Below are 21,881 nucleotides of genomic sequence, written 5' to 3'. Positions count from 1 at the left end.
TGAATAGTCACTATTGTTGGGCATGCACAGCTGGAAAACAATACTTGAATGAGAATACAACTGGGAAACAATAAAGGAATTGAGAGCACAGTGGGTAGGGAGTGAGAGACAGGATGTGAGAAACAGAGGATGGAAGGCTTGCAATCTGAACAGGTTAAGAAAGTATGCATGGTAGAGGCACAGCCAGTTCTCCATGATGAGAGAGCTGCACTGGAGGCAAAGCAGTATGTGAAAAAACCAGATCACTAAATCACTGCAAAATTTCACTAGATAGGAGGGGAGATTCCTTATAAGGCTCTTATTTTTTTATTTCATTTTCAAGTTATATAATTAAAAGCTATATGTTGTGGTCCGTGTTGCAATAAGGTTTAGGTTTAGAGATTGAAAGACCTATCAGTGTTTTTTATGTGTTCTAGGGCATCGTCAAAACATGAAACAACTTTGAGCTCTTCCAAAACGTAGCGGGTGTTTTCAATCTTGTGATATGTTATAGAATACTTTCATTTTCTGTAGGTGGCAGTGAGTGCCTGGGCAGTCTCTGCTGAGTGTGTCACCGCTGTATTATTAAAAGATTCAGAACTGGAAGATTTACTCCTTATTAGTGAATAATCAAGTTGATCTGAACTGATTCTGCACATTTTCTTATAGATGCCATGAGTATAGTTCTGATTTTCTGGTTAGTAGCTAAATATCTGGACTAGATAGTGTTTCTAAAGCAGTCAGGGTAATCTAAATGGAATCGATAGTTTGATCTTGTTTGGTTTTATTTTTCTTCCCCCCTCTAGGAGCATTTGGTAAAGAGAATTTCCCAGTTTTAGCTGTGCCTTATTTTTTTTTTCCTTGCTAGATTTAGTCTTGAAAAAGAAGACGTTCCAGAAAAGTGAAGTTGTTTGTGCTGAAGTCTCTCAAAGAGGTTTGAGTTGAGTGACTGCCTGTCAGAGTTTCCTGTGATTGTCCTGTATCATTAGTGTCAAATTCTCCTGATTTCCTTAAAGCACAGATCCTGGGGTCATGTAACTTCATAATAGTTTTCTTCCTGTGTATTCCAAGTTTTCTTGGATAGCAGAGATGAGGAGAAGACAAAAAAAGCCTTGAAGGTGGCCCAAGTTAACCTCAAACTCAAAAAATAAGCAGAGTATCTTCAGTGAAGAGGCATGGTTTTGTAACACTGATGATAGAAGAAATCAATCTTATTTGGAATTTGAAGAGATTCAGACTGTGTTCTTCAAGTGCAGGGGATTATTTTCTTGTCTCTGTTTGAAAATCAGTTTTTCAAGCTGCTACTCTTAAGATTTCTGAATTTTGTTTAATACCACAGATTACAAAGCCTTGCAATCTGCAGGCTGAATGAACTTTTCTCTTTTTCACAGGGAGAATTTGGGAAAAAAATTATCTCAGGAAACCAAAACAGCCATGCTTCTCTTTCTGTCCATTCATCTCACTGCATTTTCACAAAGAAAACAAGCAAGTGCTTGTGCATATAGTAGAATAAAACATAGGGAATAATCTGCTATTTCTTCCCTGGTTAAAGACCATTCCCAGGTAACACTTTGTTACACTGCAAAAAAGGAAGAACTTCATCTTTAGTATGTCTTGCTATTTTCTAGTTCAAATAGTTCTTACTAATCTGCTTCTGGTAACTCATGACATTACTTGGGTATATAATTTCTTAATAAATAAATGAAAAAAGCAGAACACCCTCAATTTTTTTTTTTTTAAATGATACCTCATTTTCGCTTCTGTTGCTGTTAGTGGTTTGGGACTTTATAAGTGAGAACAGCATTTGTGAAAGAGGAATGTAATTCTATTTAAAATGTTAAAAAATGTTAATGACACTATCAAAATTATATCAAAAATTCTTTTCTATCTGTTCTATAGGAATTAATGCCAGTGCATTTGTGCTTTCGTAGACAAATGTTTTTCTAAGTAAATAAGGCATTGTATTCCTACTAACAGCACAAACTTCTGCTTGTCTGATGGGAACTCTGTAATCTTGCTTTATGGAGAAAAAATGTTCTTAACTAATAACAAATACAGAAATATATTTATTTCTTAATGGGGTTATCCATTTCTCGATCACTATTTTTTTTGATTCCTGTATCTCCAGTAATATTACTTCTTCATGGAGAGGCCTGAAATGCAGTTTGTGTTTAACAGATCTCATTTTGCTGTGATTTCTTTGTAAACAAATTCTGTGTTTGTAAACAAATCTGTTCAGACATTGTTGGTGAATGACATGGTTTGACAACGAAGCTTTATCTTTAAGCATAAGGATTAAATAGCAATTTCTAAAAACATGTAGTGTTCTACGAAATGAAATTCTGACTTTTCTACTGTTATAAAAGTTGTCAGTTTATTGATCCAAATTTTTCAGTGAAGATTTTTGTCTGATATAGAGAAGAAATCCTCTTTTTTTGTACATTTGTGAACACTAAATTGAAATTTAATTGCTTTAACAACATCTGTATCTTTAATTTTAAAGAATTTGAATCAGGTTTATTTATCTTTGGTTACTATTTAATGCTTTTTTGTTAATCAGAAATTTACAATTGTGAACTAAATGGTAAGTACTGATGAAAAAAGAATAATTCCTGTTTTTTTGGCATTCTGATTTATATATTTAAACCTGCACAAATCTCAACTCGGTCTACTGAACTCAACAAACTATCATGTTGAAATGACAACTTCTGATTTTTGCAGCCTTATAATGCATCTGTGGCGGCAGTAAAAAATGAGACTGCTGCATTTGGATGTATTTGAAATCTGCTGCACCTGAAATCAGGGAAGCTTTTAAATTGTTCAGCTATTGAAGAAAATTGAATCTTTGCTCGGCAATTTGCCTCTGACACATGTCATGAGAAAAGATCTTATAGGGAGTGGCTGAGGGAGCAGGATTTTAGACTGGAGAAAAGGAGGGGACCTTATCACTCTCTACAGTCACCTGAAAGGAGTCTGTAGCTAGTTGGGGGTCAGCCTGTTATCCCAGGTAACAAGGGCAGGATGAAAGGAAATTGCCTTGGGTTGTGCCAGGCAAGGTTTAGGTTCAATATTAGAAAAAAAAATTTCATCACTGGAAGGGTGAAAGCATGGAAACAGGCTGCCCCAGGAAGTGGTGGAGTCACCATCCCTGAAAGTATTTAAAAGATGTGTGAATGTGGTGGTGTTCATTGGCAGTGCTGGGTTAACAGTTGGACTTAACATCTTAAAGTTCTTTCCAAACTACATGAGTCTGATTCTATATTTGCAATTTCTAATTATCACTTCCTAACCAGGGAAAAAAATCTACTTTGTCCCAGTTCATTGGCAGTGGAGCTTCTGTTTTTCTCCAATTTTTAGACTAACCAGTAAACTAACATTTCTTGAATACAATGTGAATGGCTTGTTTCAATATTTTGTGCCATTGGCAAGAAAATAAAGCTAAATATAATACTCTATATTCTTGACAAACGTATTTCAGATGTGATGGTTTTGCATATCTAAGCAGAAGGAATATACTTCATTTTGTGGACTTTTGTGTGTTCCGTCAAGAATTAAATGAAGTTAATAATAAGTTATAGACACCTGCCACTTGGAAGCTTCCTAAATATAACAATAGAAAATGGAATGTGGTGTGGAATTCAATACTTAGCATTAAAATTATTTTGTTATCCTCTCTCTCCATTAACAATTACCCTGATGGCTTTGAATACTTTTAAAATAGACTGTTTGGGCACTTTGAAATTCAGTTCTGTCATTTAGTGAAAGATAGAAACTGACTTCAGGTATTTCACTGGTTAGTTGCAATGAATCATTCACAGCATACAAGGAGATAAGTAGTCGAGCTTGTGAAAATAAATGCAATGTTTAAACATGGACTTCTATTTTTAGAAGTTATTTAGGTAGGGGAGTATCAATTTCATTCTTTGGTGATTTAGGTGCTATGTAAAATATGTTTACTTATGTAAAGGTCATCTATGCCCATCCTTTTGTGCTTTCACCATTCAGTGACATCTTCAGAGAAATCTCATTCTTAAATCCCATTTATTTACTGATTCCAAGGACAGCACATTAGTCAAATTTTGTACATGGGTTAAATGGTAATAGAAACTGTCATGTTGTGCTTTGGTATTTTTTGAGTGTGTGCGAAATTACATTTAATGTTTGACAAAGGATTTTCATGGGAAGATAAAGTAGGGATTATTGCAAATTGAAGACACAGAAATTACTTAATTCTGGGATCTATTTCTTGACACTTTTTTCATTTCAAGAGAAATATTAAGCAGTATTTTGTATAATGTCAACATTTTGCTGTTTAAATTTAGAATGAAGAATATGGCAGGTAGAATGAAGATGGTCAGATACAAGAGCAGCTCCAAAACAGAATACTATAATGTTATTTTATCTAAGTTAATAAGATTCAATAAGACTTATTGAGTATTTTTTGGGTTATATAATATGAAAAGAACAAATAAAAACTAATACCAAGTTTTCTTTAGCATGGAATTTAAACAGTAGAATTTTAGTGTTTAAAAGTAAATTGAGAAAGTGAATATAGTTGCAAGAATGGGGCTTTTTCATTAGTGGAAGATGATGCTTTTTATTTAGATATATTAAACTGTGACTGGTGCTATCTAAGCAAGCTTGGAAGTAGAGACCAGCTTCTTCTAATTATTCCTGTGTATAACATAAACTAAGGTATCATTTAGATATTAAGAAATTGGAGATCTTGGAATTTTAGTGTAGAAGAAGAAACATGGGTAAAAAGTGGAAGGCAGTGTTTAGGCAGGAATGTCCCAAGAAATCCACTTATTGGAGGATCAGAACCATCGATTTATTAAGTATAGTCCAGCAGGAAGAGAAATGCAAATTATTGAAAGAATTTACTAAAATTAAACTACCATGCTCATGTAAAATGATGATTTTTGGAACAAAGTGTTTTCTGAACAACCTAAGCTTCTTCCTTTTCCAACAAATAGTCTCCAGAAATAACGTCTGGTAAAGGGGGTTGTTAATTGTTATCCTGTAGACGAGTCTGTAAAATCCAATCACCTAGTAAATTTGAACAGATATAAATTATCTCAGCTAGCACCCAAGTTCCTGTAATTCTACTGATGATCAAATTTGTCCAAGTAAAGCCATATAGCAAGAAACAAGTCTCATGTAGTTTGAAATGCACTGTGAGACCCAAAGACAAAATGTCAGTGCCCACAAATGGCAGGGAGAACAATTTGCAGTTAACATAAAAACACTTGCAGCACAAAGGAGAGGATGCCAGCACAAAGGGGGCTTTCAAGAAAAGCACCCATTTTGCAGAATCCCAACCTACCTTCATAGTTTACTGGGAAATTTCATAAACGTGGAAGTGACAATGACAGCGCAGGAATGTGGGAGGACTCTCTGTCTCTTAACTGCGCTCTGAAAGCGGGGTTCTGCAGGAGATGAGCTTGTGATGTGAGATACAAACGGACAAAAAGTAGAGTTAAAAATAAACACAAAAGTTGAGTGCCCTGTAATCATCATGAGAACGGAAAAATAAGTGAGCAAAGAGAAAGCCACCTCATTTCAGAACAAGCACTATTATTACTTATGGGAACAGGGAATAATGGAAGCTATTGCTTTTCTGAGTTCACATTATGTGCTTTTCCCTTCTGCCCTGAATAGAGCAAAACTTTCTTTCAAAAATACTTTTCTCTCAAGTTTTTAATTGAAGTTTAGTTTTTTGACGCATATTTTGAGATATTGAAAAAAATTATTAAAATGAAAGAACTAGCATATAAAATGTTCAAGTTCTATCATTTCCTTTTAATAATGAAAGTAAATACACAATCAGAAACTTGGAAACATTGAGACACCAGGTGATAGGACAGTCTAATGAGCTTAGAAGTGTATAAAGCTTTTGAATGCAAGACCTGTACCACTGGATCAGCTGAAGACTTTAATAATGAAGGATGGTTTTAGATGCCTATTTAGGATTTTATCACTTTTAAATGAAGTACAAAGTTCTGCATTTTGAATTCTCCTTTGGCAATGTACTTGCTTCAGGAAGCTTGCTGTTACAATTCTCTAACACATTTCAGAGACCCCTGTACTTTTATGTGTTGGAATGACAATGCAAGACTTGGCAAAAACAAGGCAAAAGGCAATGTGATCATCTGTAACAACTGTACCTGTTTGAGTACTGTTGCAATTGAACACAAGCAGTACACTTGAGAAGATGATTTTTGAAAACTGGGAAAAGCATTACAGTGGGAACTGAAATACCTGAATGGAGAATCCAAAAAGAAAATATAATTTTTATGTGACTGTTTTTCCCTGCTTCCAAAGCTGAATTGCTTACTGGAAATTTTCTAAAATCCTAAGCACTACAGCGACATGTTTAAAGTTTTAAAAAGTATCCAGACATTAATATCAAGAAACAATAAGTTTCTTTGCAGAAGTCAGTGAGGGGTTGGAGATGTCTTGATTATACAAAGTAGAGACCCTTCAGCAAGGGAGTTGATGAGAGTACCTGTCCAATACACCCTACACACACTACTGTTGGAGTACTCTTTTGTGTGAACTCAGGAAAAGGAGCTTTTTGCACATCCCAGGCCTTAGAAAATAATAGGGAGATGCGTCTGGAGTGGATGAGACACTCTGGACTTTGGGTGGGTATTTTACTTCTTGGGTTCAAAAGGAATTTGGTGGTTGCAGGATTTTGGGGATTGACTTTTTTTAAAAAAATCTAAATACGAACTACAATGGGTTTTATTATATTTCAATGAAGTTTAATTCATGAGGGACGATATTCCTAACAAATGCTGACCATAACATCAGCAAGCAAGACATGACAGCCAAGTCATGGTGACTATCAGAGTACCATAAATCTTAAAAAAAATGCTCTATTTTTTTTTCTGGACCAATATGAGTAGTCTTCTAGTACTAAAGTATCCCCAAGTGAAAACTGCCAGATGGAAGTGCAAAGAATAAAGGATGAATAAAACTTGATGTACCTGGAGCTGTTATCATGAGTTTAGTGCTCTGCTATCTGAGCAGAATGTACCTCCAAATACTGGATTTTGCTTGGCTCACTGAGTAACTCATTTTGTGACAGATTGGTACCTGACTGGATAGTGCGGTTTTATTCTCTCTAAGAATATGAGTTGATGTGAGACTAGTCCCCATTAAGCATTTACTGGTTAGTACCTTTATTTGGTACCTTTGCACAGAAGAGGGAGGAAATAAATAATGATGGTAAAAAAAAAAAAAAAGCCTTCCTCTGGTAAAAAAACTAAAAATTAAAACTCCAGTGGATGCTAAGGGACTGTTTTGTGGTTTTTTTTTTTTTAATATACAGTCAGTATATTTACTACTGTTCTTTTACCATTTTAAATTCAATTTAACATTCATATTTAATAAGTTTTTCCCCCTAATTTATTTTAAATCTGTAAAATTTCTAAATATGTCTGTCCTGGCAGTGTGTTGGTGTGGGGAAGTACATGAGAAAACCATTCTCTCTGTGAACAGAAAATATTCACAATTCAAAACATAAAGTGTCATAATTGTGCTATAGCAAGGGCTGCACTCAACCTGTCATGAGTTAGTGTCAAAGCCATTTTTGTGGCCAATATTTGAGGGAGAAGACATCTTAATTAAACTCTGCCTTTGTTGAGGACATCAGAAAAGCTACTAAGAGAGTTTCATGCTAACTGCAATCATGCATCCTGCCCTCACCACTGACAAGGAAAAAAGGTAAGAAAAGTGGGCTGCAAGTGGCTGCTGTCACACAGATTGTTGTGAAAGAGAGGCTCGAGGAGCTGTTGCTTTGTCTATCCAGTACAGCTTTGAATTTTAAGAGACAACCTCTAATAATGACAAGTCAGAATAATTTTTCCCAATGTAGGGCATTGCTGACATGTCATGCTGAACTGTTCAACCTCAGAAGTCAAGGCAAAAAAAAAAAATTGATAAAAATCATTGAGATGTTGAATTGTTCCACAATTTTTTATGTATGGTGAAGTTTGCTTTTTTTGTTTCATTTCCCCTGAAATCAAGGTGTTTAAAATTAAATGGGAATTATCTTATTCACAGCTGTGGCAGCTAGGACTTAAAGAGAGCTACTAGCAAAATTTCTATGACAAAATCATGAGAGCTGGGAGCTCTTTGGTGAAGTTGTCTGCTCTCATCCTGTTTCTGTGGGGGTTTTTTTGGTTTTTTGTTTGTTTGTTTGTTTTGCTGTATTTTCTTGCCATTATGTTTTTCTTACCTGTGGGAAGATAAAAGCAAGTGTGGGGGGTAAAGGGTAAGAATAAATTCTGATCTGTCTTTGTCACTGAGGTAAGATTTTAAAAAAAGGTGGCACACCCAATACACCTGTGGACAGACCACCAGTCTGCTGCTGTTGTTTCTGGGCATTGCTGCTCACTTCTGCTGTCCAGCAGAGAGAAAAAAAACATAGTGTGGTCAACAATGATTTGAGAAATTCATTTGTAATTCATCTGAAGCTAAGACTTCCTATAATATTATTAAGAGACAAAGGGTAGTAAAATGCTACAGAAATGCAGGGACTAGCAGATTTCTCTGCTTGCTGCTCAGGTGTCTTCAAAAGGACCTGAAAGGATAATTTGCCTTTCTGCAAGGAGAGGAGATAAACTTCTTGCCTGACGGGATTGTCTGCTTCATCTTGGAGATATTTACCTTGAAGCTGTATGGAGTAGTCTTTGTGACTATTGCTTATTATGACTTGCATCAAGATTGATGTGACATTCCACTTTCATTCAGCTATAATTTTGGATAGCTGGTAGAGTAGGGCTAATTTTAAATAATGCTTTTGATGAAAACAGATGAATGATCATTAGAAAGTATATTTAATGTGCCCATTTAGAAGAATGAATAGAATGAGAATAAAGAACAGCTTTGAAAGTGACTTTTAAGTTTGACATTTTTCCCTTGAAGCAGTAGATGCAAACAACTGGTGACAGTGAGTTGACTGTATGTTGCCTTCCTATGAAACTTCTTTGCACTAGAAAATGTTGATAAAAAACAATTTATTCATGATTCCTTGGGTATGGAATGTGTTTTTCAAAATGCTGATACTTTTCCTGTAAAAGTTTTTTAGAGATCTAGTTTTAATAATATTTTTATTATACTTTTATTTAATCCTTAAAGATGCCTTTTTAATGAGCATTGAGCGAGTATGTTTAAAATTATCAATTTGAAGTACACGTTGAAAGCATACATTGACAGGAATAGTGCCTGTATCAAAATCACTTTTAATTTTTTAATAATGAGAATACTTTTGAATCACCTGATGAAGTTGATGGAGAGAGTACATTCAAATGAACTACAGTGTAACATGTTTAAAATTTTTAAAAAATATTTGTTTCTGAGTATTCATGTATAAAAACAGACTCTTGATACTGTAAAAATTTAGAGGAAGAAAAATATTCAGTTAAAATAAAAGTTAAAATTTAAGTTGTAATAGGTTTACATGATCTTCGATTGTCCATTTTATTTATTTCTATGCCTCAGAAATCTTACAGTATTACTATTTATAGTAACAGTTTATTATATTTACAGTTTATCTTGTATTTTTAATTTAGATGGTTTATTGTTTAGTATGACTTTGTACTTTGGATTTTCAATAAAAACATTTGCAGGATAATGTAACAGAGCTAAGACTCCATAGAAATTTCAGTGCATACTATTTACAGACAGTTTTGTTTATCACTGTTTGTTTTCATGTCCCCTTAGGATACTCTTAGTAACTCAGCATGATTAATTGGGAGAGCAATTATACACAAATTTTGTATTCTGCCCACAGGCACGCATGCAAATACTTTCTGTTGTCCTTAGAAGTTCACATGTTTATTTTATTGTATATCTGTTTCAAAGTATTTATGAATTTAATTCATTATTGCAGAGCTAAGCATGATATGATATAGATATTTTAATGGCAATGTTCTCACAAATTTATGTACTGGCTGCCTGGACAGGGCCTAATAGTTAATGTTTAACAATATTAATGCTGATACCACACACAGGTAATTCTGTTGAATTTTTTAAAGATGTGACATCTTCTTTCTCTGAATCAGTTTTGCGACAGCTCAGTTTGTGATTTGGTAAGGCAGCATCAGTGCTGTGAATCAAAAAGTCTGAGACTCGGCACTCCTACCCAATTCTTGGCAATTTTCATAAATGCAGAGTATTAAATGGAACACCCTCATTGTTCCAGCTACCTGGATTTCCTGTAGCTTTAGCTTACTGAGAGATTTTCAGCTTTTCCTTTCTGCTGAAGAAAGGTTATGTCTTGCCCTGAGTGTGGGTTTTATTTCATGGGGGGTGGGAGAGGGCAGGTGAGTTGGATCTGCTTCTAACTTGATTAAAATATTCTGCTGGTATTGTTACAAATTACACCAGATAAGTTTACCACTTTTGATAGGAAAGGAAACAGACCTTTTCCTCCCAGTTTCCTTAAAACTGGTGTGCAGTACAGTAAGTTGCTAACATATGTGAAACCAGTAGGGTTTTTCAAATGTTTTGTTAGTTTCTATAATGGACTGTACTTGTTGCTGAAGTCTAAAATTTTTTTCAGGGCTTAATATGGTTTAAGCTTTTGACTGGGTATTTTGGGTGTTCTTTTTTTCTCTGTTTTACCTGTATTAATTATAATGAAGGATGTTGGAGGCAGAGAACAGGACACAGAACTGACCTAACAACACTCTGCAGAGAGATTTTTCTCCATCTCTATCAGCACACATCCTGTTGTAGTATACTTACTTTTAAGACAGCATTGCTGCTTCACCAAACATCCTCCTACAGTGAGAGGAGTAGGGATAACTCTTGGAAAAAGTTTTGAGGCTAGTGACAAAATATGTTTGTCTTTCAGATCCCCAGCTCAAGGGTATAGTGACCAGGTTATATTGCAGGCAAGGCTACTACTTGCAAATGCACCCCGATGGAAGTCTCGATGGAACCAAGGATGACAGCAGTAATTCTAGTAAGTGACTGCCCCAGGGGAATGTGTTGGTGGCACCCGCAGATCGCATCGCTCGAATGTGTGTGCACAGGCACCGTGTTCATGCCTGCCTTTGGAGGGTTTCTGAATGTGTTCTGTCCCAGGGAGGAGGGCTCTGTCCCTTCCAAGCCTGATCACCACCGGCATGGCTCGTGCAGGACATTGGCCTAAATGTGTTGCCTCTGAGGGGGAAGGTGTAAGTGCTCATGGACCTCAGGAGGGAGATATTTAGGCCAATGAATGTCTTCTGGTAATTTTATAAAGGTGGCAAAATGATATGAAAATAATTTTTTAAATAAAAACTCCTTATCTAACAAAAATTTCTTGTCTTCCAATAAATTGCAAGACATGGAAACCAAATTTTCCAGAAAAATCTGAATTAATGAGCTAAACTGTCAAAGACCTTCATAAAACCCATGCATAATTACCTTGCTGAAGGTACTAAAAATTTTGGGGCCAAAAATCCTACGCCAGCCAGAATTCCAATGATGTTAAGAGATTTTCTGCCACTGATGAGATGGCAAAAGTGGCATTTTAAAAAAATATTCCTAACAAAAGAGGCCTTGAAAGGCTGTGTGGGTTGCTGCTTTGGTATGCTTTTCTCATGATACTGCAACATATTTTGGTTCAATAATCATATATATATATATGTTTGATAAATTCAGCTGCAAATGGTAATTAAGCAAACCTATTCTTATTCTAGAAACAGTTGATTTGTGTTTTGTTTCTTTGCATTAGCATGACATATTTAAGTAACATTTCTGTGTCATCTTGAATTTTATTTTAAGCACTTTTAATACACAAGATTTATCTTCTTATTATGCATCCATAAATAACCTGTTAGTTTCCTTAAAATTGTTGAAATTAAGATGCAGAAATTAAAGTATTTGAGGTTTCTGCCTTACATTGGTAAGGTCCCTATTTTAATTGATGCACAGCTGTCATTTAAACACCTTTCATCAGCAGATAGCATGATCATCTTTTATTGTTTGTTTTGGAGGTTTTATAAATCGAGAAAAATTGGTTAATATATTTTTATGTATATCTCTCTGCTTATTTTCCAAGTATTTTTGTTCCCTTCCATGCCCTCCCCATCCCACTCCCATCCTTGTTTCTTTTCTTCCCTCCATCCATCTCTCATGCTCACTTCAGTGCTGGAGTGCATACTCAGGCCTCAAACAAGACAAGTTTATTCTCACTTTTCATAGAAGCTCTGCCTAGATGAGGTCTAAGAACTGTCTTAGGGTGTAAGTGAGTATCTCTCTCCCTCTGCTCATCTCTCTTATTTTCAGCTTCAGCGAGAAGGTGTGTATGACTGCAACAATTTTGTAATGTTTTATTGGTATTTGAGAGGTATTTTAACTCTTAGATCTCTAAGTCTCTTTTCAAAACTCGACCACAGTGCCTTACTTTTCTCTTTTTGATGTTGTCAGCTTCACAAATCATCCTTTTTTTAAAATTCACTCTTTCTCACCTCTCTTCTGTCTATTTCTGTTTTTCCAGTTCTCTGCCCATCTCACTTATTCTTCTTTTTCCAAAATGCAGAATGAATATTGTATATTATAAATATTCTGAAATATTGAACTTCTCCAAACTTGACCAAATACCACGTAGAAGTAATAATTTGTTTTACTCCGAAATTAATTTTTGACTAACTACAACTGTTTTCCAATATTTTTTAGTAAAAACAGCTGGGAATAGAAGAATGCAAAATTCATGTGTTTTCCAGGACAGCCTTCACTCTGCATCTGAAATTTTGTTGGCATACATGTATTAACACTATATTAAGTGCTGAAAAGATTTACCTATTTGGTATATTAATGATTGTATGAGTGTGTTTGTTTCTTTTGTGCTGCCAGTCTTAGTTTTTTCCCGTTTCCACTCTGTTGCCTTTCATTTCCTGTTGAACTCTTTTTTCCTATTGCTCTTGTTTATTGCAGCATGTTGTTTTTTCTTCTTGCTTTCACTTTAAAACAATAATTTTCTCATGGATAGAATTTCTGGTGTTATATTTTTTGAGCTCCTTAACAAGATGATTTCTGTCTGAGGCTTACAAGTGAATAACTTCTGGCAGCTGCCCAAGGGAGAAAATCCTGCTTCTGACCATGGTGCTTGGAGGCTGCCCACTTAATGTGCCCAGCGGGTAAAGGGATGGACTTGCATCAGCTGTCCATAGGACAGATAGAATACTTACCTGGCTAGTGAGGACGACTTCCATTCAGAGTATGTTTCATAAAAAAAAAGTAAATACAGACTACCAAAGGGTGTGTATCTCTGCCAGCCTTCCACCTGTCTTCTGCACTGTTCACTGTCCCTGAAGAGAGCCCTCTGAGTAACTGGGTGTCAGAGAAGCCAGAGGGAGCGAGAGAGAGAAAAAAGATTCAGTTTCTTTTTCGTCTTCAGCAAGGAAACTGAAGCTTAGTCATACTGCTACTTTTTGTGCTGTTGCCATGTATTCTGTGTCAAGCAGTTAGAGACAAACTTGAAGTTAGAATTCCCTCAAGTACCTATATTATTATGTACTCATTTTATATGTATGTCAGTAAACATAAGTTTGCACACTTTTGGAGTCACAGTGTTATGGAGGGGTAGCTCAAACTAAGATTAAGATCTGCTTCGCTCTGAAGTCAGAATCAGTTTTATCAGTGGTTTTAATCAACTGCTCATTGCCCCAGTTTGAGTAAAGGCTAAAGACTGCACAGAGAGGTGACAAGATTTTTAGTGTATTCCTGTGTGCAAGGAAAAAGGAAGGAAGACATGATGTGTAATTGCATCCCTGAATTATTGAATTGCATCCCTGAAATGCTTTTGTCTGCTCATGTTGATGGCCATCATATTATAACCCAGCCTAAACAGACCAATAGGTTCCAGTTCATTGTTGTAATTTCTTTTTATAACTTTTCCAAGATAATGATATTTCATGAAAGAATGGCAATTAATGCACCTATTGGTTAATAGTCCTGAGTTTCCTTAAATCACTTCACCAAATCAAGGCTGTTAGCCAAATAATCTTGTGTGTAGAGTCTGTATTTATTTATTTTTTTTTGCCCTGATCTCAGTGATATCTTGTTTTAGCTGGCTTTTTTTCCATTTAATTTCTCTAATGCCCTTCAGTTTCTGGTTTGCTTTTGTGTCTTGCTTGTAGCAAAGGCAGGAGTGACTGTGGTTAAAACTGGAGCTTTGGTTACTTAGGTCCTACTCAGTGTAGCTGTCACACTGTAATTTTCCTGGATTTTACAGGTGCAAATGAAGCTTGCTTCGCTGGCGTCATCATTATTGGTTAGGAAAAACAAGATACTACACAGAAATCATAGAGATAGAAACTATTTCAATATATGCTTATAATAACAAGCATTATATTCTCCTCCTGTCCTCCACACCTAAACCAACTCATTTTTGGGCTTTGATCTATCTTCAAAGTTTTGTCTCATGAATGAAGGGTAGGTTAAGTAGGAAGATTAATTAATTTGAGAAACAGACAATTCTAATTTGTTAATTTCTGAGATTGAAGCCCTGAATCTTTCAGCTCTATAGCTTGTTGTAATTCACCTAAAGTGTATCTCAACCAACAACCACCGAAGAAAATGCAGCATAAATTATGATATTTTCCTTTATAGGTGACAGACCTGATTGGACACTCAAATGTTGCAATTTTTACCCCTCATAAAATTATAATGTGTTTATAGTGTTCTCTAATTAAAAGAACATTACTCATTGGTAGTCTTATTTCATAAACTGATATATGAAAAAGTGAACATTATCCAAGAAACTTTGATTTGGCTGTGCAGTGCACATCTTTTACTATGCTGCAAGGTGCTTTACCTCCTTTGTGGGGCTTGATATGGTAGAGTTGCCCTTCAAGTAATCCTGCAACCATTCAACATTCCTTTATTTTCATCCTTTAATTCATGCTTCAAATGTTCTATTTATATCTTTCAAATTGAATGTGGAAGTAATAACTTATTAATATCTTTATAAAATACCTGCCGCTCAAACTTTAGTTTGAAGATACTCAGCACCCTTGTAACGTAAAGGAGATAATAAGATAGAAATAAAGCACGTCAAGATTAGGAAAAAAACACCTGTGGTGCTGTTAAATTTGGGTTAATGAATGTTAATTTTGGATTACTGCACTGAAATCTCTACAGCCTGATGCTTGCACTGGTTTTTACAGAAGTTTCTCTTCAAAGAATTATACAGGCATTTACTCATCTATTTACACCACCTCTGGGAGTTAGGTAAGCCTGTTTCTGCCACTGGGATACTCTTAATCTGACAAGTCAATGTTCAGTCATACTTAAAAAGAAAGTTTAATTATGTCTTCTGTTGGATCAGGCAGGTAGAATGTGTTTGTGCCATTAGAAATGGGTGGACAAACCTCTTACACCAAACTCCTTGCAGTCATTGCCAATCTAAAACATGTTTTGATGGAGTTGTCATTTTTGCCTGTGGGCCGGCAGATGAAAATAAATTGAAGAAATAGTTGTCTTGATCTGATTGGAGATTTGGTGCTGTGGAAAGTTCTGTTAACTGTCACAAGGGCAGTGGGCGTGAAGAGGAGGCTGCGAGTTCATAACTCTTCAGCAATTGGTCTATAGCAAGATTCTTGAGAAAAACTGGTCTGTAATGGAACTTTCTTGTAGCTACAAGTCAGTTGTACCTAAATAGACTTTCACAAGTATATGAAAATATCTGATTTCAGGCATCTCAGATTTCAAGTTAATGGACTGTGTTGGTATGACACAAAAGAAGGAAAAATATTCATGGCGATTTTGTGTTTTGCTCAAGAAAGGAGTAATTGCTTATAAATAGAGTGGACTCAAGCTTTTGCTAAAACTTTTTGAGGATTAGAATCCAACTCAGATTTGGAGTTCCTGCAAGTCTCCTCCATGAAACCTAAACAAATAATTTCATACCAGTTGTTTCTACTAACTGTCCCCACCCCTATTTTCTTATTTTTTTTTTGTGGTGGGAGTAGGCTTGCAGGCTTAGGGAAAGGAGGAGAACCCAAATGCTTTATGGCTGTGGTTTAGCTAGAATACAAAGCAAAGTTAAGGGAGTGTGCACAGTCTTAGAACTGACAAGGAGGAAAGGTTTTGCTTGCACCGATTTTGCCAGTCAGTTCCCATGTCTTCCCTCATGATCCCACATCTTATTCTACATTTGGAATTGCCAGGGTTTCCTCTTAAGCATGCAGCATGGGAACACTGAGCACCAGGCATTGCTGTATTTTCTGAGCTGATGGAGAGTGCCCCCTATCTCAGCTCATCTATGGACTCACTGAACTGGCTTTAGGCAAATAAAGATGTTCAGGGACCTCACTCCTCACCCCCTGGTTTTGGTTTCAGATAATTTTCTTAGAGAGGGAAGGAAGCAGAGGACATGGCTCTTTTTAGCAACCTCCTCAGATAAGAAAATGTATGTTAGGCTGTGCACGCTGGAATGCCAGCAGATGCTAGAAGGCTTTCTGCTTTTCTCAGAGCAGGTTTTTATTAGAGTGAGGAGTGTTTCAAACGTGTAATTGAACACAAAAGTCTTGCCCAGTGAAGAGTACTGCCCAGTAGGTTCTGGAGAAAATCAAATTCCTTTTGACCTGCTTCAAAGCACATTAAGACCACATGCTGTGCCTTATTGGTGCATGTATTGTTAGCCCCAGTATGAAACACATTGCTGAGCATTGGTCAATCAATAGCTGAATGTAGACTGGCCTCCCTAGTTTCACTTAAGTCTGAAGGCTTCTGTGAAACTAATTGAACACACTGAATGTGCAGAATTGCAGCATTTCAGGTCACACTAAAACTTTAAGGGTTTGGACTAATTACAGGAGCTCTGAAAATCTCCAAGTAAAATTTGGTGGCAGTAAAAGGTGCATTACATGCCATTCACTGTGCTTTCTGAGTTCACGAGCAACTATAAGCCACTTCAGTAACTTTATAAGCTGCACGTAATACTGCAATTCTTGTTTAATGGTGGTTGGATTTTTTTTTCTAGCTTTGGTGCATTATTTTTACTGGTATTATGGCAAATAATGTCTAAATTTCAGAATTTTTGACTAAACCACTATGATTAGGAGTTATTTTCAATTAACTGGCTTAGTTCTTATGGCTGATTTGTCTTTTGTGTTCATCTCTTCTTTATATAGATATTGTTTATTTTTCCTTCCCGGTGTCCCCTCAACTGTTTCTTCAGTCCCTTTAGCATGGTATTCATATGCAGGTTTGCTTCTGTAATTCTTTTCTGCTAGGAAAAAATCCAAACTCAATTGCCATCTGATACTTAGTTTTGCTGTGACAGATTCCGCTTCTGCAACCCACAGCAGTGATTTTGCTGGTTTTGAGATTGTTTCATTTGGGGATAATGATTTAATAACTAATTTTTGATTACCAAATTACATTGAACTAAAAGCCCTCAAGCCATGCAGTGTTTAGCCTATATACTCTTAGGATATCTTTTCTGGGAGTGCCATATTTCACTGTTTTACATTTATTAGAGAGGGAACCTTATCGGTACCAATTTTTTGTTGTTGTTGTTTTTTTGTAGACAGCACTTCAATATCCTAGTGTAATGAAGAATTTTGGAAATGAAGGAAATTAAAATGCTATTTATTTGTGGTAATTCTTGTCATTTCTTATATTTTTTTGGAAACCTGCCAAATAGTGTTCTTCTAGAGCTCTTCTGAATATATATTTCTTTCCATTGCTCTAGGAAGAACTCTGCTACAACTCCTAGCTTTACATTGGCATTGTGTATTCCTAAAATTATCTGATGTTACACATTCTTTTTCTGTGTGAAATGCCTTGGGAAAGGTGTCTTCTTTTTTTTTATACATGCCTATATTTCTAGTATGTTTCTACCTATGTTTTTTCCTCACTTGTAAAGACTTGATCATATTAATCATAAACAAACTGTGAATTTTTGTCCTTTGACCAAACAGGAATTTTCCCACCTTGGGAAATGTATTTATCCACTGCAATTGCATGATCCTTTTTCTCTTGATTTGGGCTTTAGCTCTGGCATTCTGATTACAGATAGCCTCCTACAGGTCACTTTTTGGTCACACCTATGGATGTCCATCTTAAACTCACTGTAGGTGTTGCTGTGTTCCTGGGATCTGATTTGGAATAAACATAGTTCCCATTGCATATGTTGAACACAGGTTGTGCTTTTGGTTTTCATCCAAGGACTTGGGAGTCCTTGGCTTATGCAGAGTGGAAAAATATTTAGCATAAAATCTGTCTGATCCAGGTCTTTTCTTACAAGACTGGTGCGTGCTTTGCATCTAATTTCCTAGCATGAGTCAGTAAATGTAATATAGGTGTGCTGGCATAAGTTTAGGCGAATTGGTTCATGCCACCTACTTATAAAACTTGTGTTTTTCTGTGGTGAGGCTGGTAAACTCCCACTCTTCGCACTGGTGTTTTCAGACAGTAATGTTCAGTAAGTTGTGACTGTTTGGATTACTACAGAGGCATATAGTATTTCTAGGGTATTTTTGTATTAGGTGGTTTTCTAATTATTTTCTAATTATTACCCCAGTATTCAGTTCAATAACATTTTTGCACATTTAGAGTCAAGCACATATTTCAGTGCTTTTATGAACTATGATAAACTTCTGTCGTTACCTGACATGAGTATCTTACTGCTTGTATCAAATAAATCAATGATGAAGGCAAAAAAAAAAAAAAAATTGAAATCACAGATCCCTTGAAATCAATCTTAAAAGAGGGCACCTCTTAATTGAAAAACATAAAAATACCCAAGAAAATAAAGAGCTACTTGCCAGAATCAAAGAAGCAAGATTTTCTGAATTAGTCTAATTTTAGAAGCATAAAGAAATTATATTGGAACTATTTTTCTTTCCTTTTTACTAATGATATTTATTAGACTATTTTATTACCTGTGGCATATTTATATCTGGTCATGTTTTTTTTTTACAGCTTTATTCAACCTTATACCAGTGGGACTTCGAGTTGTCGCTATCCAGGGTGTAAAGACTGGGTTGTATATAGCCCTAAATGGAGAAGGTTTCCTCTACACATCAGTAAGTACCTTGCTGAACTCTGTTTGGGAGGCACAGCTGAAGTTGGAGTCTACACAGGAATGGGACACATGTCCACTTTTAAGAAGTTCTGTAATATCTGTTTATGTTGCACACACCATGCCTGTGTGTGGCATTATCTATAAATGGGACACAGTAGAAATTACTGTGTACTAAGTATGAAAGTCTGAATGTTAACAGTCATTTAAAAAAAACATACCATAGAGCTCTTTTCCTGGCAGGCTGTAGTGGTAGAGTGCCATATGCCACAAAGATGATAATTTTCAATTCAATTCTCCAAAATTTTTTAAATAAAGACCTGCAATTATTTTCTTAGTGCCTTGTTGATCAGAATCCAAAAACCACTCCAACCTTTATTTTTATTGATAAGACTTTTATGAGTCCAGCTTCCATCTAAAAGGTCATTAACAACCTTTTGGTTTACCACCATAATCTTGTAACTGCATGCATGTGTTATTAATTTTTTTAATATCAGAGATGAGGAAAATAAATAATTCTGTGGGGTACTATTACCTCTGTGGAATGATAAAAGTTTAAAAATAAGTCTTTTGAGTCACAAAGAGGACTGCTGGATAAAGTGACTGGAAAGACCTCAGATTGTTTATGATATTTTCAAATGATTTGATGCTAGTCACTCAGTGTGTTGTGAATATAAAATTCCTTGGTTTTGTATAAATTTAGGGTCTTCTTTGAAAGGCAAACAAATTTTAATGTGAACAGACAGTTCTGTCAGGTATTAATAAGGTGACTTAAAGGATTTTTCGTTACTATATTTTTATTGACATCTATGGTAAATTTATTTACATAGTGCTTTTACCATTTTTGACATCACATAGTTCTTAATTCCCAACTGAGTTACAATAAAATGCTTTGTTTTCAATGTCCTTTTAAAGGAAATTGGAAAGATTAAGTTTCTGATTCCCTGAGGGAAAGTATTCTGTTTGTTTCAAACATACAATTGTCTTGCAAAAGCTAATTAGCAAGAAAAAAATGGAACTAATCTTGAATGCCAGTGTCAAGACAAAGAGAAAAATTCCTCCTCATAAAATGCCTGCTGGAAACTCCAGCAGTATCATTTAAATTTTTTTACATGCGTTCAAAATAAAAATTCTAACACAGGAAAACAGGCAATATTTGCAATTAGAAGGAGGAAAATTTGAAGAAAAAACCTAGAGCTATTAGAGAAAATTAATTACTGAATTTTTGGTTTCATTGAATTGTGGGAGGAGTAAATTTCTGGATTGTGGCTCAAAGAGCATTTTTTTAACGTGCTGGCACAGTGAAGTTGGCACATTCTCACCTAGCACTGTTTCTGAAGTGAGTTCTCAATCCTCTAGAAAGAAATTGAAATTTCAGAAGAAGTACTGTTTCATGATGGTTAATTTTGCAGGGGGACTGCACGTATACCAAGTGTGGTAGGCACTGTTTTTATGTATTATTCTGGAAATTATTCATGTTAAATGAAGTCAAGTGAGGCAAGGAAATAAGTGTTTTTATAATGTAATACTTACTCTTCCTTGTGCAGAAAATGAAAGATGAATGGCCCATTAAATGACAAATTTGACACATTAGAAAACACAGTGGAAGGCTTTATTATGTCTGCAAAAAGATTTTCAACTTAAACTTTTGTCAAGTAGAAAAATAATATTTGATCAAAAGTTTAAAGGTATGGTTTCAAAACATCAGTGCTGTAATAGAGATTTGTTTGTTTCATATTAATGTATTGACAACACTGCAACACATTTTTTTATCTCAGCAATTGCCTACTTTCAACTTAAAGATTAATGCATTTGAGTGTAAAATGACAAACCTTCAGAGAGAAATCTGTCTTCTCCTGAGAATCAAGATGAAGAAATAGTGTATGCAGAATTATATATCACCATTTGTAGAAAAATGGCTTTAACCAATCACTTTGTTACTAACTTGGTGTACTTTTGGACTCTTCTTCACATCTGTGTATCTGTTGCACCTAAGTACAGAAGTTCTGTATTACATGTCACATGTTTTTCTCTTGGCTATTTAGGAGAGAATGGGAGAATAAAGTTTTCTAAGTCTCTAGACATAGACTTAGACTTAACTGCCATCACTGAAAAAGACTGCCGCATAATGGAACTGATAACTAAAATATACATATATTTGTATTTATTACCAATTTCTTATAAAGATTTTAAAAATGGAAGCATACCCTGTATACTAAGTAGCATTTTTAGTGTAAGCTGCGGCTGAAGTTCTGTATAGTCCTTCTCCACAGAATAGCTCGGTGTCCCTTCTTCCCATCCCATTCATATTCACAGTATATGAAACCTGTATCTTCTGGGAATATCCTACATGCTGATGCTTCTCTTCAGAGACTGAAAGCCCCAACTCAATTATTTTTATCATAAAGTTCATATCACATTGACTAATTAAGCAACAGCACTGACAAAAGGTATTATGTGTGAAGCTGCTGTGTGTTCTTTAAGAAGAAAACCAAGGTACAGTGACAGACTAGTTTTGCATACAAATTACCAAATGAAGATTTAAATTGTTTCTTTGCTTTTTAGAAAATCCTTTTTTAAATGGTTGTTTGCATCAGTTTGAGGGTTACTCTTTTTTTCCTCTTTATTATTCCTTATTTAAGATTTTCCCAACTATTTCTCAGAACTGTGCAGAAACTTCATGTCAGTATTTCTTGGAACAAAAACAGGAGGACAGCAAATTGTGTAGGAAGATGAGCCTCAAGACTTTTCCTACCTATTTTGCCTGCTGCAACACTTGAGATTTGTATTCTGTCCATAGAGATTTGATTGAGCCAGGGTCTCTAAAATACACTATCCAAGCCTTATCAAATAAAGGAGAAGAATAATC

General features: G+C 35.4%; 1 protein-coding gene across 3 annotated transcripts in view; it reads left to right on the top strand.

Annotated features, from left to right (window-relative positions):
- Positions 1–21,881, top strand: part of FGF14 (fibroblast growth factor 14) — a 375,532-nt gene that overhangs the window by 276,403 nt on the left and 77,248 nt on the right. For 2 of the 3 annotated variants that reach the window (XM_033051432.2, XM_033051433.2), the window contains exons 2-3: positions 10,847–10,957; positions 18,913–19,016. In XM_033051432.2, the coding sequence (XP_032907323.1) occupies positions 10,847–10,957; positions 18,913–19,016 (215 nt within the window). The remainder of the gene's footprint in view (positions 1–10,846; positions 10,958–18,912; positions 19,017–21,881) is intronic. The other variant, XM_033051434.2, reaches the window with a different exon arrangement.

The sequence above is a fragment of the Catharus ustulatus genome, chromosome 2 (genome assembly GCF_009819885.2).
Source record: "Catharus ustulatus isolate bCatUst1 chromosome 2, bCatUst1.pri.v2, whole genome shotgun sequence".
Classification (NCBI taxonomy): domain Eukaryota; kingdom Metazoa; phylum Chordata; class Aves; order Passeriformes; family Turdidae; genus Catharus; species Catharus ustulatus.
This window is presented reverse-complemented; position numbering and strand designations above follow the sequence as displayed.